Source organism: Triticum aestivum, chromosome 6B (genome assembly GCF_018294505.1).
Source record: "Triticum aestivum cultivar Chinese Spring chromosome 6B, IWGSC CS RefSeq v2.1, whole genome shotgun sequence".
Lineage (NCBI taxonomy): Eukaryota > Viridiplantae > Streptophyta > Magnoliopsida > Poales > Poaceae > Triticum > Triticum aestivum.
The window spans coordinates 29,968,498-29,986,847 of NC_057810.1; the positions used below are offsets into that span (position 1 = coordinate 29,968,498).

Below are 18,350 nucleotides of genomic sequence, written 5' to 3' on the forward strand. Positions count from 1 at the left end.
TTGTGTTTATTCGGTGGTAGACAAAAAACCAACATGTGATTAATTTTGGTGTTAGGGGAAAAACCAAGTGGAGAAAAAAACTTATGTAGGAGGTAGAGCAAAGCCATTGGAGTGGGAAGTACTCAAGATGTAGAAGAGGACTCAATCAGGTTTGGTCCTCTTTCTCTGATGTGTTCTTAGAACCTGCTACCCTCCCTCCTAGAAGACCGTGTGACCATCGGATTCACCTCACGATAGTCAACCAGTGAATCAAAGGCCTTATAGGTATTCACACCACCGGATGAAATTGAAGCCATAATCAATGAGTTACTCTAGAATGGTACTCAACAACCTAGTTCATGCCTCACAAATGCTACTTGTGAGTTGCGTTGGGATTTTCCTCGAAGAGGAAGGGTGAAGCAATATAGTAGCGGATAGTATTTCTCTCAGTGAGAACCAATGTTATCGAACCAATAGAGAATTACGCAAACGCCTAGTAAGCAGTACCTACACCCACAAGAGAAAATGCTTGCACCCGACGCGGGCAAGAGGGTTGTCAAATCCCCTTGAACTCGTTACTTGCAAGGATTAAATCTGATAATGTTAGATAGATAAATTGCAAAGTAAAAAAATTGCAGTAAGATATTTTTTGTTTTAGCAATATGATTTAAATAGACCTGCGGGTCATAGTTTTCACTAGAGGCTTCTCTTTTAAAGAATAGCATACGGTGGGTAGACAATTACTGTTTGGCAATTGATAGAAAAAACGCATGGTTATGATGATATTTATGGAAATGATCATGTATATAGGCATTACGTCCGTGACAAGTAGACTGACTCCTGTCTGCATCTACTACTATTACTCCACCAATCGACCACTATCTAGCATGCACCTATGGTATTAAGTTCATGACAAATATAGTAATAGTTTAAGCAAGATTGATGTAGATAGAATAAACCAAGCAATATGATTAAACCTTGTCGTTTTATCCTTATTAACAACAATACAATACGTGCCTCGCTACCCCTGCTGTCACTGGGTGAGGACAGCGCAAGATTGAACCTACTACAAAGCACCTCTCCCATTGAAGATAAATCAATCTAATTGGCCGAACCAAACAGATAGATCGGAGAGAAATACAAAGTTATAATAATCATGCATAATAAAGTTCAGAAAGTACTCAATCATTTTCAATGAATAATCTAGTCATAAACCTATAATTCATCGGATCACAACAAACACACCGCAAAAAAAAGATTACATCGAGTCGATCTCCGAAGAGAACATTGTATTGATGATCAAAAAGAGAGAAGAAACCATCTGCCTAATCACTACTCACACATGATCGGAAGGGCAAGAATGTTGATGTAAAAGTCCTCCGTGATCGATTCCCCCTCCGGCACAGTACCGGAAAAGGCCTCCAGATGGGATGGCGGATGAATAGAGACTTGTGACGGCGGTAAAATTGATTCGTCAGCCTCTCTGCGGTTTTTGGAATATTTGAGAATTTATATCGCTGGAATTAGGTCAGACGGAGCCACGAGGGGCCCACAAGGCACCAGGACGCGCCCACCCCCCGGGTGCACCCTGTTGGCTTGCCGTCTCCTCATAGGTCTTTTGGTCCTTCCCTGGAGCTTCTAGGGTCTCTTATGTCTAGAAAAAAATTGTTAAAAAGTTTCGTAGCGTTTAGACTCCGTTTTATACAGATTTTCTGTAAAACCAAAAACAAGCAGAAAACAACAACTGACATTAGGCACTGAGTTAGGTTAGTCCCCAAAATGATATAAAATTATATATAGAGTATCCAAGATTGATAATATACTAGCAAAGCGGTCTGTGCGTTGCAACAGAAGAAAAAAAATCATAATCTCCAATGACGATGACCATATTTTGCTGCATCACCGAGATACACTATTACTCTCATTTTTGTGAAGTAGTGAACAATTTTTGAGAATCATAATCTCCAATGACGATGAACATTTTTTAAACTCTTGAACATATCTAAAATCATGAACATTTTCCAAATTCGTAAACATTTTTATAGATTTTCGATCATTTTCTAAAATCATGAACACAAATTTAATTCATAAATATTTTATAATTTTTTAAAAAACATTTTTTAACATTTATTAAAAAAAAATTCTTGAATAGGCGAACATGTCTGGACTCGATGAACATTCTTTTTTGGAAATTGATGGAGAAATTTCTGAAATTCATGAACATTTTTTTATTAACAAATATTTTCGGGAATGCATGATCATTTTTTGAACCCGTGAAAATTTTAATGAATCAATAAACTATTTTGAAGTCATGGACATTTCTTGAATTGGCGAAATTTTGTTCTATTTCATTACAAAACTTTAATAAATGAACTTTTTAGAAAAAAATATGATTTTTTTTATTTCCTGAATATTTTTTTTCAAAATTTCAAACATTTTTTGAATATGCTAACAGTTTTTAAAAATTGGGAATATTTTTTGAATCCACAAATATTTATATTTTGTTAAAAATTATTCAAAATCCACAACTTCTTTAATTTCAGAACTTTTTTGAAGTCCCAAATTACTTAAAGTAGAAAAAACGAAGACGATAAAGGAAAACAAAAAATAAAATTGAAACTTAAAAAACAGGCCGCCTGGACATGAGCCAACCCAAATAGGGGCGCTGTGTCTCCTCGCAATGCACGTAGCGCAGTATAAAAGGTACCGACTGCATGGGCCGGCCCAGGTGGGGATTCCCTTATGTGAAACGTTTTTTTACTACTTATAGGTGGCATTGATGGTTAAAGTTTTGCAATTTTGGAGACAATTTTGTTGACATAGCCCCTTTATTATTAGGTATTAGATATAGAATAGTATGAGATAATCAAAAATTATAAATATGTTGGAGGCGTATCAACCGACTCTTCTTTGAGTCAGTTTTAGGGGTTGGTAATATAAAAATTAGGTCCAAGGGGTTGGTGGGAGGTGGAGGCCATAGACCAAACTTCACTTTAATAGTAGAGATTACTACTGCGAATAAATTATCTTTGCAAACGTTACCTGACGACCGCCCGCCTTCGCAGCGACCCCCTTTCCACCGTTGCACGAATCTCGGCGCAAGACCACTGGCACGTCACATAATGGTAACTAGGTCATCGTAAGAAATGTCATTTTTTTATATTACAGAGATGGCGTTTTAAATTCTAAGAGATGGCAATTTTTATTTTAAATGGATGTAATTTTTATACTAGGAGATGCCATTCTTTTTCATTTTAAAGTGATGACATTTTCATTATTTAAAGATGCCTTGTTTCATGTACATGTCAATTTTTTTTCTAATATCATGGCATTTTTTGTGTTTTTATAAAAAAATAAGTATTTTTGTCATCCATGACGTTTAAAATCTTTACCTAATAATAAAGAAAATTGAGTTTCTTTCGTCCGTCATGACATTTTTTAGAAAAGTTCTTCTATTTTAGAGAATTCAACCCGCAGTCCTGTTTTAAGTTAAAACGAATCGTTTTTCCATATTTTACACAAAAGTCCCTGTATTTTCTTGAAATCAACCCACAGTCCGGACTTAAGTCATACCCGAATCGTTATTTTACATTTTTCGAACCCCCCCTGATGTTTTAGGTAATTTATCCACGGATCATATTTAAGTCAAATAAATGTTTTTTTAAACCATCCATATCTTTTAAACCGTAACTCCGATTTGAACATGTTATATATGAAATTTCATTAGAAAAATATGTAGAATATGAATATGAGATTATTTTTACATGTTAAGTATTTTTAAATATTATTTTGGAATATATTTAAGTCAAACAAATAATTTTCTAAAATACGTATCTTTTAAACCGTAACTGCGATTTTAAAATATTGTATATGAACTTTTATTAAAAAAATGTGTAGAATCGAAATATGATGTTAATTTTACATCTTAAATAGTTTTAAAATATTGTTTTGGAAGCAAGATCCGTTTTTCTTTCGTACCGGTGGCGATCCGGATTGCAAATAAACACCCCACTATAATCATATAGGGAAAAGAAAACATCAATAACTACACATGCATACCTCTGAAAAATATCGCAGGGGAAAATAATAGATTTCTCATCGCGAGAGTGAGAGAGAGCGAGCGAGAGAGAGAGAGAGAGAGAGAGAGAGAGAGAGAGAGAGAGAGAGAGAGAGGATAGAGGGGGGGAGAGACGCCTTAGGATTAACCATATTTAAACATGTTTTTTGCTTTGTTTTGTGTGAACACTGAGGCCATCACTGGCGAGGGTGAGAAGGAGGATAAGGGGCAACACAAATATGATGCCTCGCAAAAATAAAGGAGATGAATCTATTGTGGTCTCAAGAGATGGTTGTTGGGTTAAGAGCGTGTGTTATGTTTTCTCTCCCTTTACAACGCACGGGCTCTTTTGCTAGTAAAAATAAAAAAGTAAGCCGGTCCTATGGGCCAATGGGGGTTCATGCAAATGATCGACGAGAGCTGGTTCGTTGCTGCGAGCAGCTCACCCCAGCGACAGATATTGACACGTACCATGGCGGTCGATCACCAGATATTGGCGTCCATTATCTATTACATAGTTGAAGAAAAATAATCCATTTATGTAAGCAGTGGTAAAGAAAAAAAATAGGACATTATATATAGTGGAAACAATCCAAAAATGAAATTATTTGTGGAAGCAAAACAAAAAATGTAAGATTTTTTTCATATAAAATAAATAAATAAAATATGTGAACCAAAAAGTGGGAAAATGAGAATATAGCAGAACAATGGATGACAAAAGTTATGTGGATAGTGGGTACGCAGGCCCATTCACACGCAGGCCCATCAAATTTGTGAATATAGCAGAACACGACGACAACCCGACGACACGCAGACCCTCAAAAAAAAAAAACCCCGACGACACGCAGTAGCATTTGCAATCCATCGAAAACATCTCTGCCGCCGCCGCCGCCGCCCGCCGTCGCCGCCGCTCCTGCGCCATGCTCCGCCTCCGAGAGTGCGTCGTTTCCCGTCTCCTATCTTCTTCCCCCACCTCCAGCTCTGCCATTTTCCCACTCTGCCGTCTCCTCTCCGCCGCCGCGCCCCACATTTCCCCAAATCCCAGTGGCTTCGCCGTGGAAGAGTACCTCGTCGCCACCTGCGGTCTCACCCGGCCACAAGCCCTCAAGGCCTCCCCGAAGCTCTCCCACCTCAACTCCCCCGCCAACCCCGACGCCGTCCTCGCCTTCCTCTCCGGCCTCGGCCTCTCCGGCGCCGACGTCGTCGCCAAAGATCCGCTCTTCCTCTGCGCCAGCGTGGGGAGAACCCTGGCCCCTAAGGTTGCCGAGCTCACTGGCCTAGGTCTCTCGCGTCCTGAGATCGCCCGCCTCGTCTCCCTCACCCCCGACCGCTTCCGCCGTAGAGCCATAGTCTCCAAGCTGCAGTACTACCTGCCCCTCTTCGGCTCCTCCCACAACTTCCTCCGGCTGCTCAAGCGCTCGTCCCACCTTCTGTCGTCGGACCTCGATAAGTTGGTCAAGCCCAATGTTGCCTTCCTCAGGGAGTGCGGGCTAGGTGATTGTGATATTGCCAAGCTGTGTATCCGGGAGCCGAGGATGCTCATCACCAACCCGGAGCGCGTCCGGGCGATGGTGGCATGTGCCGAAAGATTAGGTGTGCCCCGTGGCTCTGGGATGCTCAGGCAAGCGCTGCAGGCTGTCGCGTTTCTCAGCGAGGAGAAGGTTGCCGCCAAATTGGACTATTTGAAGAATACTTTCAGGTGGTCTGATGCCGAAGTGCGCATTGCTGTGCGCAGGTATCCGGGTGTGCTGAAGAATACAAAGGGACCTCTGAAGCGCAGGTCCGAGTTCCTGTTCTCTAAGGTGGGGCTGGAACCCATGTACATTGCTCATCGGTCGGAAATACTTTCATATAGCATGGAGGGCCGACTCAGACCCCGCTACTATGTTATCAAGTTTCTCAAGCAAAATGGACTGCTAGATCGTGACTTGAGCTTATATTCTGCGGTCAAGATGTCTGACAAGGTATTTGTGGAGAAGCTCATATGCCCTCACAAGGAAGCCGCACCACACCTCGCTGAAGATTATGCAGCAGCTTGCAAAGGGGAAGTGCCAACTAATTTCAGATTTACGTGAACTAAAAAAGGCTATGGAAATTGGTTACAGCGTATGGCGCAACAAAGTTATCACCCTGCCCTCACAAGGAAGCCGCACCACACCTCGCTGATGATGGTTGTTTTCTATGGTATGCCTGTTACATGCCAGTTTGTCATTGCTAAATGCTAACTCCCTATGACACTGATAATTTGATTCCTGAACCTCAATATGTTGATGTTGCCATTCCTTACAGAGGATCTCTGTAAATGAGAAGTTCATGGATATATTTGTGTTTCTGATTTCCATTAAAGATCATGGAAATTCGATGTGTGGGTGGACAAATTTTATGAAGAAGCCAGCATTCATAAAACTAGAAACCAAAGTAGTAATGCGGTGTCGTTTTCCGCCAAAATGTATCAGTATGATCTGCTTCCATGCCAAAATTTATTTAGCATGCATGTTCATTTTCATTTCCTTGTCTTTTTAGATTCCACTGTATGTCAATTAGTACTAACTGTGTTTAATATTTAGGTTAGATTTATAGACACTGAGACTTTCCACTGGTTGTCCATTCTAGTATAACTTAAAGAGTGGCAAATTGTTGTGATTAGTGATGTATATGTGGTCTGGCTGTGTTTAATTAGCAACAGGGGTAACAATCCCCACTACTGTAACGTGTAACCATGCCATTATATATATATTTTTTCTGTTTGAACACATGAAAGATCACAGCCATTTAGATCTGAAAAAGAGGAGAAAATCACATCAATTACTTGTATTGTATAAAAGCTGCAAATGGTAACTGCAGCTGATGATCAACAAAATGAGAAATGGTATATATTCAGTGAACACAGAGTATATACCTAGGTGACAAATTGTATATATTCAGATAGAATGGGTATCAGTAGGGAAAAATCACCCTGCTGTTAAGATTCATAAACTTTTCTTAAATGAGTTCTTTTACTTGAGAAAAGTCAATGGTTAAGATAACTTGATCTTTTCATGGGGATTAGGATTATGTTTACTCAGAAGTTCCAGTTAACTATCTCTCAAGTAAAAGAAAAACAAACCTAAATAGTCGGATGTAAATTTTCTGTAGCACTGAAGCATAATGTGGTGATGCTGAATTACCATATTAAGCATGAGTATATTTTTCTGACATTGAAATGATGGACGCTGCAAGTGGTTTGAGGTTTCTAATGATCAGTTCTGACTATTAAACATTATTTTTTGTCTGAAGAAGTAGGTGTATTGATTGATGCATCAGGTGAAATATTAAGGCGAGTGGCATGTTTCTCAGAATTACATTGCAATGACCATTGTTACTAGAAACAAAACTGAATTTACGATTATACACTAGGCCCGCATGATTCAGTTTTATATAAATTCAGTTTTGTGTTTTGGCTATACATTTCTTTCGGCGGAGACCTGTCCCTCTCTCTGGTTAGTATGAGGTGAGCCCTTTCAGAAACCAGCATTGTGTTGTGCCACAACTGTTTAGGTTTATATAGTTTCTAACTTCCAGCTACAACGATTTAAGCATCCACATGTTGCAAAAGAAAAGATTATCCACGTCCAGTATCTGACATATAAATTTAGTTTGTTCTCCACACTGATTCACATCCAGTAATCAGCTTTAGCTATATTTTATTGCAGTTAATAATGCATCTACAGTCCCTTCTATGTTACTATATGAAACAAAAACATGGATAATGTGACAGAATGTTACATGACAAATTTAGCAAGCAATTGCAGGTCATAGCAAAAGCAGAACCTAAGTGATCAAAACCAGAGGATAGAGAAGTTGGGAAGGAGAGGAAACCACAGCCCAGGAGAACTCAAACTCATAGAAATAGAGCTAGCAGTGAATCTTGAAGGACTCAAGGGCTCTGTCCCTCCTGGTGTCATTGAACGCCCGGTACCTGGCCAGATTCCATGGCTACTCCACCGGTATCGGTCCGATGGCCACCCCATCTTGCACTGTTGCCATCTTGGGCATGACGAGGGTCACCTCCGGCAACCTCGCCGCCGCGCAGTTGGGGACCATATCCACATGGTGATCGACCCTTGCCAGCTCCCTACTGCTATTGGTGATTAGCTCCATGACTCCATCTGGTGCCGAACTTGATGATAGATGCATCAGGTATTGCGGGACGAGTTACCACCTTCCGTCACACGACGTCACCCTGGGATTGAGAGAGAATGGTGAGGAAGTGGTGGTCGCAGTGTGGGAAGAAGCCAAGCGTGGTGGTTGGGGTCTCAGCATGGAGGTTCACCCCCAACGGTGGTGAGCCAGAGCGGTGCCTGACAAAAACAAAGTGCGTGCCTGTACCTGTAAGAAGCCGAACTCCTTGCCGGCCTGGATGACATGGCTGAATGGTCTCATCCAATTATATATTTCCAAATCATGGTTGAACGAATTATGTGTTTTTAGTTCCATTTTCTCCCATGCTCAGGTTTTAAGAGTGATTTGGGAAGTATCAGTGTTCAGTGATGGGCCATCGTCAGATACGTGGACATGGGCAGTGAGCTCATGCTCTCCTTCCACTATGAAAGGCATGTAGCCTCAAACTCGACTTACTCTTTGATTTTTTTTCTTTTTGGAGAACTGCTCCCCTTTCTACCTGGTGGATTTATTATTTTGTTAGTAAGAAATCCATCTATTTTAATATGATCTAGATTTGCTTCTTCTGGTCATTGGTTGATTTCCTTGGAGAAATTCTGCAGTTGCTTCTCTTTTTCGCATTGCTTCATGCATTAATTAATTTCACACCTTGCAGTTAGCTGTTCAAAGCTGCAGAACTGCAGAGAGTACCATCAAATAGTTTGTAAACTACTGGAAACAATATCATGTGGAAAATTTATATTGTCATGGTTATATTTTGCCCCTCTTCTATGTTCTGTTTTCTGCTTGTCATCTTGTTTACAGATTCTTTCTAAGTGCTTCCTTGTATTGGTATTGTTGTGCTTTGATTGTCAGATTGCTACTGTTTAGGATCTGGTAACAGCTCTCCTTGTCATTGACCTGATATTTTCTGTTGTTTACATGCAGGTTAATCAGGAGAACATATACAAAGAAAATTACTGTTTTCATTGCTGCCACGGTGAAGTCGCAGTGTAGGTAACAGTCACAGCAGATTTAAAGAGCATAGTTTCTCTATTTGCATGATCTTACGTAGACCTGGGTACATGAACTTGGAGAGTGCCTTAACTTAAATACACATAATTTGGTGAAGTTTCATCTCAATTTTAATTGGTGGTGTCGAGATTTGAAGCCAAGCTCCAGCCTACTGAAATGGTAGTGAGGTTCGCTGATCCTTTACATATCATGCGTATTTCTTGATTTCTTAATTTGGTGCAACTCGTACAAAAAATTATGACGCATTCTGTAGAATTTCTTAATTTATCGATTTCTTTTATTTTGATTCGAACCTCCTTGTAGAGGGCAGGCCTGGCGCAGTGGTGAAGTCCTCCCCACTTGTGCCAAGAGGTCCTGGGTTCGAACCAGCCTCTCTGCATTGCACTTTGCAGGGGTAAGACTAGGTTCCTATAATCCCTCCCCAGACCCCACCTTGTGTGGGAGCTTCTATGCACTGGGTCTGTCCTTGATTCGAGCCTCCTTGTGTAGCAGAGCGTAACAGCTATTTCAACGCTGCTATTGATTTTTCCTTTCTTTGAGGTGTAATGCCGAAGGTGCTACTGCCTGAATCCTTTTAAGACAATGGCTGCTGTTGATATTTTTAATGCCTACCACAAAATCATGCTGTTTCGAGTTTTTTATCTTATGATATCAGCTGTTGTCTGTATCTTTTTAGTGGCTATTTTCAAATTGAGCCCAGCGACGTAGGACGGCAGGAGCAGTAAGGGAGCCGGAAGCTCTTGCTCATGTCATAGGAGCAGTAGGGGAGCTTGTCCTCCGCCGGCATGGCGAAGAACCCTGCCGCCGCCTCCCGGAACCCCCACACCGTGCCCTCCCCCACGCCGTGGTTCACCACCTGGAAGAAGCTGAGCTCCTTGCCGGCCTCGATGATCTCCTCGGCAACCTGGCGGCGGCGGTCATCGGAGACGGAGAGGTGGCCGGCGTGTAGGTGGATGCGATGTAGGGGCCGCGGTCGTCGGAGAGCAGGGCGGGTCGCATGTCTGGCGGGAAGACGTACCTGTCCGGCACGGCTGGGGAATTGAACAGCGCACTGGTTGTTGTGGATGTTGGTGTTTGTAACGTGGTGACGCCGGTGCAGAGTTGTCGAGGTGTTTGCAACAAAGATGAAAACAACACACGGCTCACCGTCACACACAAGATGTGCTGCAGCTAATGTTCCTCCGTCCAATACAAATTAACAGCACTTTGCACAGTCTTATACAGTGAGCTGGTGTCGCCATTCTTCAGTTAGTATGATGCAGTAGTGCAAAACAGGGGAGCACAATTCTGCATCCACCCAACAGGCTCTGCTATAAGAAGATTCTTTTCACTCTGGTAACGGTCTCAAGTTGAGATGAAATTCAGGAGCCCACCGCCTGTAGCAGCAGTTTCAGTAGATACCCTCTGAGCCTCCGTCCACCTCCCGCGCGCCGTCGGCTGAGTGCTCTTCGGAGGGCAGCATCAGGTGGCTGGAGCTCACCGACGACGGCGTCCTCGCCGAGCAGAGGAGGCTCGCCTCGCTGCCATTTTTTGTTTTTAGGGGTGGCTGCATATTTTTTATTTATGGGCCACCTGAGCACAACGTTGCTGGACCAGCACTTGAATCCGTCATTGATGTCAAAGGCCAAAGCCCATATGGTGGCCAGTGTGGCTTTTGATGGCAAGAGTGCTACTCCCACGCCTCCTTTACGAGGCAAAGTTCATCTCTCTTGATTATACATGAAATAGGGAGTTTGAGGTCTTACTCGTCTTTCTTGGCCTATGTGAATATGAGCCAATTCCGGAAAGTGAATAATTCACTATTGAAAGTGCAAGCCGACGTTCCTGATATGAAAGTGAAAGTGGAGTGAAATCTAGATATGAAGGTTCAAGTCCAGTTCCAATCTGGATATAAAAGTGCTGTTCAATCGTCGAAAGTGATCTCTCTTTTGTTGTTCTCTTTTAGTCCGCTTTTCTTTTTTCTTTCTTTGGAGTCAGGTTCTTAAGACAGGACTGGAAATCGGGTTTTCTGAATATCTCTCTTCCAGAGAAGTAAGTTTGTTCGAGATCGAAAGAGTGAGAGGCTTTCATGGCGAAATACACGCCTGTTTCTCTCATTTCACAAGTCCCAGGCAATGTAGGCCGAAGCGATGCAGACCTGAGTGGTATCATCCTTTCGAAGGTGTGAAACGACTTTCTCCGCGTGACTTGCCACAAGTTGTTTTGTAGAGATGAAGGGGTGCCAGACCTCTTTTGCATAAGGGCAGCCAAGAATGAGGAAATCATCCACGTCATCATCATTTCCCTTCCGATTTAAACCTCTCGTCCATCTTGACAACTGAGCTGACTGCACATTTTTCTGTTTATTCAAAACCTGACAATGATATCTTGGAGAGTATAATAAATTATAGAACACCCTTCCTGCACATTCAGATTTTGCATGCAAACTCACACCAATTTTAGCAGGTAAATTGGCCCCCTTTCACTTTGGATCTTACTAACCGACCAATTGTTTTTTTATCATCCAGTTGCACTTTGGTTTTCCCTACAAGTAACCTGCAAATTTGTGTCTTTCTGTGCTAAGACACGTTAAAGGTGCTGAAGCTTCTATCATAATGCTGGTATTCAATTGTAGTACACTAGTGCAGAACCGGGCAATAGCACCGGTTCGTAAGGCCCTTTAGTGCCGGTTCCATAACCGGCACTAAAGTGTGGTCACTAAAGCCCCCCCCCCCCCCCCCCTTTAGTACCGGTTCAGCACGAACCGGTGCTAAAGGGCAACCACGTGGCACGAGCCAGCTCCGGGGGCCTGGAGCCCTTTAGTACCGGTTGGTAACACCAACCGGTACTATAAGATTTGGGGGTTTTTAGTTTTATGATTTTTTTTTCATTTAATTTTGTGTTTCTATTTTAATTCTTTTTCGTTTGCTGGTATTTTATGATACTACACATTGTAAATGTTATGCATATATATATATATATATATATATATATATATATATATATATATACAGAATTTCTAGTAGAACCAATCATCGAGTTCAACATGATTGTCATGATATTATAAGCGTTCATATATAACACCACAAAAGCAAATCACTTAAGTTCATAACGAAGAACACGGACATGAAAGGACAAGTACTAATTAAGAGCAGCATGAAGAACTAGCTAAATCACTCCTGCTAGCTACTCTCTCTCTGGTAAAATAGCATAGAACATGTATAGCTCTCTTGATTGATCATACTGGAGCATGCCGATGAACCTGTCTCCTAATCGTGGACTGCGCTTCTCATTGCTGCCCCCTAGTATTTCTCTGCGATCATTAACAATTTTCCTCCAATCTTTCACTATTAAGCATTCATCGCTTTTAGAAATCCTGAATGCATTCATGTGCAATGCAGGATATCTTGGCCTTAAGCTAACAATTGACATCTGACCTTTAGTCTCGATCCCGTGAGGCACAACTGTCATCGGAAGTCCTTGTTGAAGAACATCGTATAGTACTTAATTAATATACTTAGCAATGAAAGTTTAGCAAAAAAAAATATGTATGCAAAATATGCACTGAGGACAAATAGTAAATATGTTACCATCATTCCTAAATAGATGTGACCGTAGTTCAATACCATCACTATTGGTCGCACGTTTTGAGTACTAACATTTCCAAGTGCAGGAAAAAAATTTGTCTTGACAGTATGAAGATCCTCAAGCCATGAAACATAATGACTTATCTCCTCGTAGTTTAGTTCAGCTCCGGGACAGTAGAAGGTCCTGTCTACCAAGCGCCGGACATGTTTGATTGAATGGAGATAAGCTGTCAATAGAAATTAGTTGTCAGTTATTTTTGAAATAAGCAATATCAAAGACAAAAAATATATTTGAGAAGAACTCACATAATGATAGAACTGGAGGCGTCTGCACATCGACCCATATGTCTCTATTACCTTCAATATCATCTTCCGGACGAATATCAAAGGTGATAACCATACCAGGCTCAAATGCATAAGCCTTGCATAGTGCTTGCCAAGTTTTGCATTCAAAATAGGTGTACGTGTGTGCATTGTATACTTTGACGTTGAAAGTATAACCATCATGCTCAGTTTTCAGGTAAGCTCTCTTTACCTCCATAGTTTCCATATCTTTGAAACCTATCTTATCCAAGACAAAAATTCTTGCATGGCATGGGATGCGCTAGTAGAATAGTGAAAAATTAAAAATTATAAGTCAGGCAAATGAAGCATATATAAGTCATGCTTAATTACGAAAACAGACTTGTCGTTGTGACTTACTGTATCGAATTCGAAAGTCTCATCCAGCTTGATGCTGAATCGCCTACCATCAACAAGGAAATTTCTGTCGCACTGGCCGCGCTCGTCTTCACAGTATGTGCACATACCGAAATTTTTTCCGTCGTCAGACGACATTTCCTATGTTCATATTAGGCGAAAAATTAAACACTTACTAATTCAATTAATTCAACTACTCCTATTAATTCAACTAAGCATTTACTAAAAATAAACTAGTTATATTAATTCAGTTAGTCCAACTAAGCATTTACTAAAAATAAACTAGGTATATTAATTCAATTAATTCAACTAAGCATTTACTAAAAATAAACTAGTTCTAATCCTCCATCTCTTTCTCATACTTATCCCACTTAGGTGAAACATTAAACACTTATTACTATCTAACATTAATTAATATCTAGCCAATTCAAATATATATCTAACTATATTCATCTCTAACAATTGACATTACTATATATTTAACTTTTTTATCTAATTCATCTAACATTCGACATTAATCTAACATTTATATAAACTTAAAATATATAAAAATATTAAATAAACAGAAAAACTCATTAACAAATAATATTTTAATTAGATAATCAAATCTCAGATACGACAATTTTCTTACTAAAGATAAACTAGTTATATTAATTATTCAACTAGTTCAAATCTCATATACCTAAATAAACTAGTTCGACAATTTTCTTACTAAAAATAAACTAGTTATATTAATTATTCAACTAGTTCAAATCTCACATACCTAGCTAATTAATATCTAATTAAATTTTCTAAAAAACAGAAAACAGATAACAGAAAATAAGTAAAAAATGTGTGTGTGTGTGTATGTCTCTAGTGTGTGTATGTGTGTATGTGTGTGTACGCCGCCCCGTACACCGCCGCCCCGTACGTACGAGCGGGGGCGCCGGCGTACGGGGCGGGGGCGCCGGCGTGCGGGTCCGAGAGACGTACGGGACTGCGGCGACGACGACGGACGGCGGCGGCGTTCGGGGCGGCGGCGCGAAACGACGACGACGATGGGCAGCGGCGGGGACAGCAACGACGACGACGGACGACGGGCGACGGGTGGCGACGACGGGATCGAGTGGCGCGCGGCGATGTCGAGAGGTTGGAGACGAAGTGGGGAGATGTAACTGAAATTTTCGTAAGTGCTATATATATAGAATGTGCCTTTAGTACCAGTTGGAGCCACCAACCGGTACTAAAGGCCTCGCGCTGCCACCCCAAAGTTTAGTCCCACCTCGCCGGGCGAAGTGCAACCGCACTGGTTTATAAACCCAGCCGCGGCTATCTCTTTGAACTCCTCTATATAGCAGGCTTGTGGGCCTAAATTCTGCGCGCTGCCCTGTGAGTCTGCTGGGCCTTTAAGGCCTGTAATTGCATGCCCGTGGCCTAGCAGGCCCACAGGGCAGCGCCCCAATTTTTTTTATAGTTTTTTTCTTTTCTGCTTTATTTTGTTCTATTTATTTCTGCGTAGTTTTTTGTATAGTTTTTTCTTTTCTGTTATATTTATTTTCTTCTATTTATTTTTGAGTAGTTTTTCATCTAGTTTGCCAAAATTCAACATTTTCAGAGTTCATTTTATAGTGATTTTCAATTTCACGGTCATTTTATATAGTTTTTTTCTTTTCAGCTATAGTTTTTTTTATGCTATTTTTTTTTCTGCAAAACTTGATGGTCAAAGTCTGGAGTTATAACCAAAGTTTTAAAAAAAGAAATGCTGACGTGCAATTAGTTTTTGCCATAACAGAAGAAGTCCGGAGTTGTAATAAGTTATTAAAAATAAAAAAGAGGTGCAATGCTCGTTAATTTGCTTCAAGCCTTTCGGAATAGTGTAAACTGCACTGCGCATAGCTTCGTGCAGTCTACCATATTCCTGAAGGCTTGAAGCTAAGCAACGTGAGCATTGAGACTATTCTTCATCGTCTCTGCACTCAGGGCTTATAAACCGCTCCTAGTCCCTCTCTCTTCGCGAGGTGGGACTAAAAAACAGATTACTAAGAAACTATAGTACTGGTTCATCCATGAACCGGTACTAAAGGTGCTCGTGCGGCCCCAGCCTTACCTGACACAACCTCATTAGTATCAGTTCGTGGCACGAACCGGTGCTAAAGGTTCGCCACGAACCGGTACTAAACAGCTCCTCCCGCCTAGCAGTTGGTGCATACTGAACGCAAAAAATATAAGAGCATTTAGATCATGATCTTATATTTCTTTACAGTCTAAATTGTCAATATAATCTTATAACATTAAAAATACTTTGATCATCAATGATCTTTGTGTGTACAATCTGAATTGTCAATATGAGTCATCAACAATTTATAAACCGATGAAGACTTATATTGCGGCCACAAATTCTACACATAGAGTTCAATGAAGACCAAGTGCCTGTGATAGTTTGAGAGATAACATATTTAAGGTGGTAAAAGGCTTGTTAAGGGAGCGAGGTGTGACTAAAAACAGCTTGCCATAACCTCATTAGTACCGGTTCGTGGTACGAACCGGCACTAAATGGTGATGGTGGGGCCATCAAAATTGCTACACCTACGAACAGCCCTACGTTAACCTACGTAATTTCCAAAACCGCTAATCAAACCGCCCCCCTGATTTCTGGGGTGGGCCCGTGTGTCTAACTAATGACAAATTAAAAATTGACAAGTCATCAATTACGTAAGGTACGTAAGAATCTTTACGTATGTCTAGCATTTCTCGTGGGGCCATATCCTGACCGCAGGCTGACACAACCTCTTTAGTACCGGTTCGTGGCATGAACCGGTACTAAAGGTTCGCCACGAACCGGTGCTATTGATCGCCGCTACGAACCGGCACTAATGTACACATTACTGCCGGCTGAAATTCAAACCGGCACTATTGTGCTTCACATTTGACCATTTTTCTACTAGTGTGTTCTGCACCGCCACGCTGGCCAACCCGGGCGAGCACGTCATGGAGCTCGCCGGGGTGGACGAGGTGGAGCTGGTGGACCGGGACGCCAGCCCGCGCGGCACCAAGCACTTCGTCCTCTGGAACTCCTCGTCAGCGTCGAAGTCGCCGGTGACGGAGGTGTCCCGGCTGCTGGCCGAGATGGTGCAGCACGGGCTGCGGTGCATCGCCTTTTGCAAGACGAGGAAGTTATGCGAGCAGGTGCTGGCGGCGGCGCGCGAGGTTCTGGAGGAGGCCGTGCCGGCGGCGCCGGAGCTGGCGAGCTCCGTGTGCGTGTACCGCGGCGGCTACGTGGCGAGCGACCGTCGGCGGATCGAGGCGGACCTCTTAAGCGGGCGGCTCCGCGGTGTGGCGGCCACGAACGCGCTGGAGCTGGGCAACGACGTCGGCCACGTCGACGCCACGCTCCACCTCGGCTTCCCCGGCAGCATCGCCAGCCTCTGGCAGCAGGCCGGCAGGTCGGGCCGGCGATCCAAGGACTCCATCGCCGTCTACGTCGCCTTCGACGGCGTCGTGGACCAGTACTTCATGAACTACCCCGACAAGCTCTTCGGCAAGCCGATCGAGCGCTGCCACGTCGACGCGCAGAACCAGAAGGTCCTCCGGCAGCACCTCGCGTGCACCGCCGTGGAGAACCAGCTCCGGCCCGACCGCGACGAGCCCTACTTCGGCGCCACCATGAACGACGCCATCACATTCTTGAAAGACAAAGGAATCCTCACCAGCAATCCAACCGGTGGTAACACGTGGAAGTACGCCGGCCCGGTCAGGCGGCCGTCGCAGTCGGTGAGCATCCGCGCGATCGAGCACGAAAAGTTCACGGTGACAGAGACGGCGAGCAAGCGGTGCAAGGCCTTATTCCAGGTTCACGGTGACAGCACGAAAAGCGAGTGCTGGAGGAGATCGAGCAGAGCAAGGCCTTCTTCGAGGTGCACGAGGGCGCGGTGTACATGCACCAGGGCGTGAGCTAGCTGGTCGACAGGCTCGACCTCTCATCCAGGACGGCCTACTGCAGCATCAGCATGTCCGAGCTCTGCTACCACACCAAGACCGAGGACTACACCGACATCGACGTCGCCGCCCCCGTTGATCCTAGCGGCGTCCGTGCCGACGAGTGCACGGTGACCACGAGGTGGGTCGGCTATCGCCGGATATTCAAAACGACCGACCAGGTCTCTGACGTGATCCCTCTCCATCTCCCCTCCTACTCCTTCGAAACCCAGGCCGTCTGGGCGACGATCCCCCACACGATAAAGGCGTCGATGGAGCAGAACAAGTTGTGGTTCCGGGGCGGGCTGCACGGCGCCGCACACGCCATGCTCAGCATTCTGCCGCTGCACATGATGTGCGGCTCCGGCGATCTCGGCACGGAGTGCGTGGATCCGCAGGAGACGCGCAAGCGAGATGACGACCGCGTGGTCGTCCCCGACAGGATCTTGCTGTATGACAAGCACCGCGGCGGCATCGGGCTGGCGGCGCAGGCGAGGACGCTCTTCGGGGACCTACTCGCGGCGGCGCTAGAGCTCGTGTCGGCGTGCGGCTGCCGTAACTCCGACGGGTGCCCCAATTGTGTGCAGTCGTTTGCATGCCGCGACACAAACAAGAATCTGGACAAGGAGGCTGCTGTTGCGCTGCTAAAGGATCTCATTCAGTGGCATTCTGAACTGAAGCCTAATTAAGCTGGATAGATGCCATCAAATTCACAACTTAGTGCTTACTTAACTGTCATAATGTTGGGCAGCAAGCTGCAATTGCTCTTCAATAAAACCAATTCTGCGTGTCATGTTCGGTTGATCGTGTAACGAATGAGGGGGAGTTGATGGCATTTCACACATAATGTTTTGCAGGTTGTATGCCATATAGTAGTACATATTTCTTGATCGGGCTTGCTAAAACTCAATCGACTACAT

The 18,350-nt window shown here is 43.3% G+C and overlaps 1 protein-coding gene and 1 pseudogene across 1 annotated transcript; both read left to right on the forward strand.

The window, feature by feature from the left end:
- The first annotated feature begins 4,847 nt into the window (after positions 1 to 4,847).
- LOC123135539 (transcription termination factor MTERF15, mitochondrial) lies at positions 4,848 to 6,789 on the forward strand. The gene has a single exon (XM_044554642.1). It carries the CDS (start codon positions 4,957 to 4,959, stop codon positions 6,109 to 6,111), a length of 1,155 nt encoding a protein of 384 aa, XP_044410577.1. The 5' UTR covers positions 4,848 to 4,956; the 3' UTR covers positions 6,112 to 6,789.
- Positions 6,790 to 10,208: 3,419 nt separating this feature from the next.
- Positions 10,209 to 18,119, forward strand: LOC123138705 (ATP-dependent helicase HRQ1-like; annotated as a pseudogene).
- The last annotated feature ends 231 nt before the right edge of the window (positions 18,120 to 18,350 follow it).

Coding starts and splice junctions, on each gene's coding strand:
- LOC123135539 (XM_044554642.1), top strand. CDS start 4,957: ATGCTCCGCCTCCGAGAGTGCGTCGTTTCCCGTCTCCTATCTTCTTCC.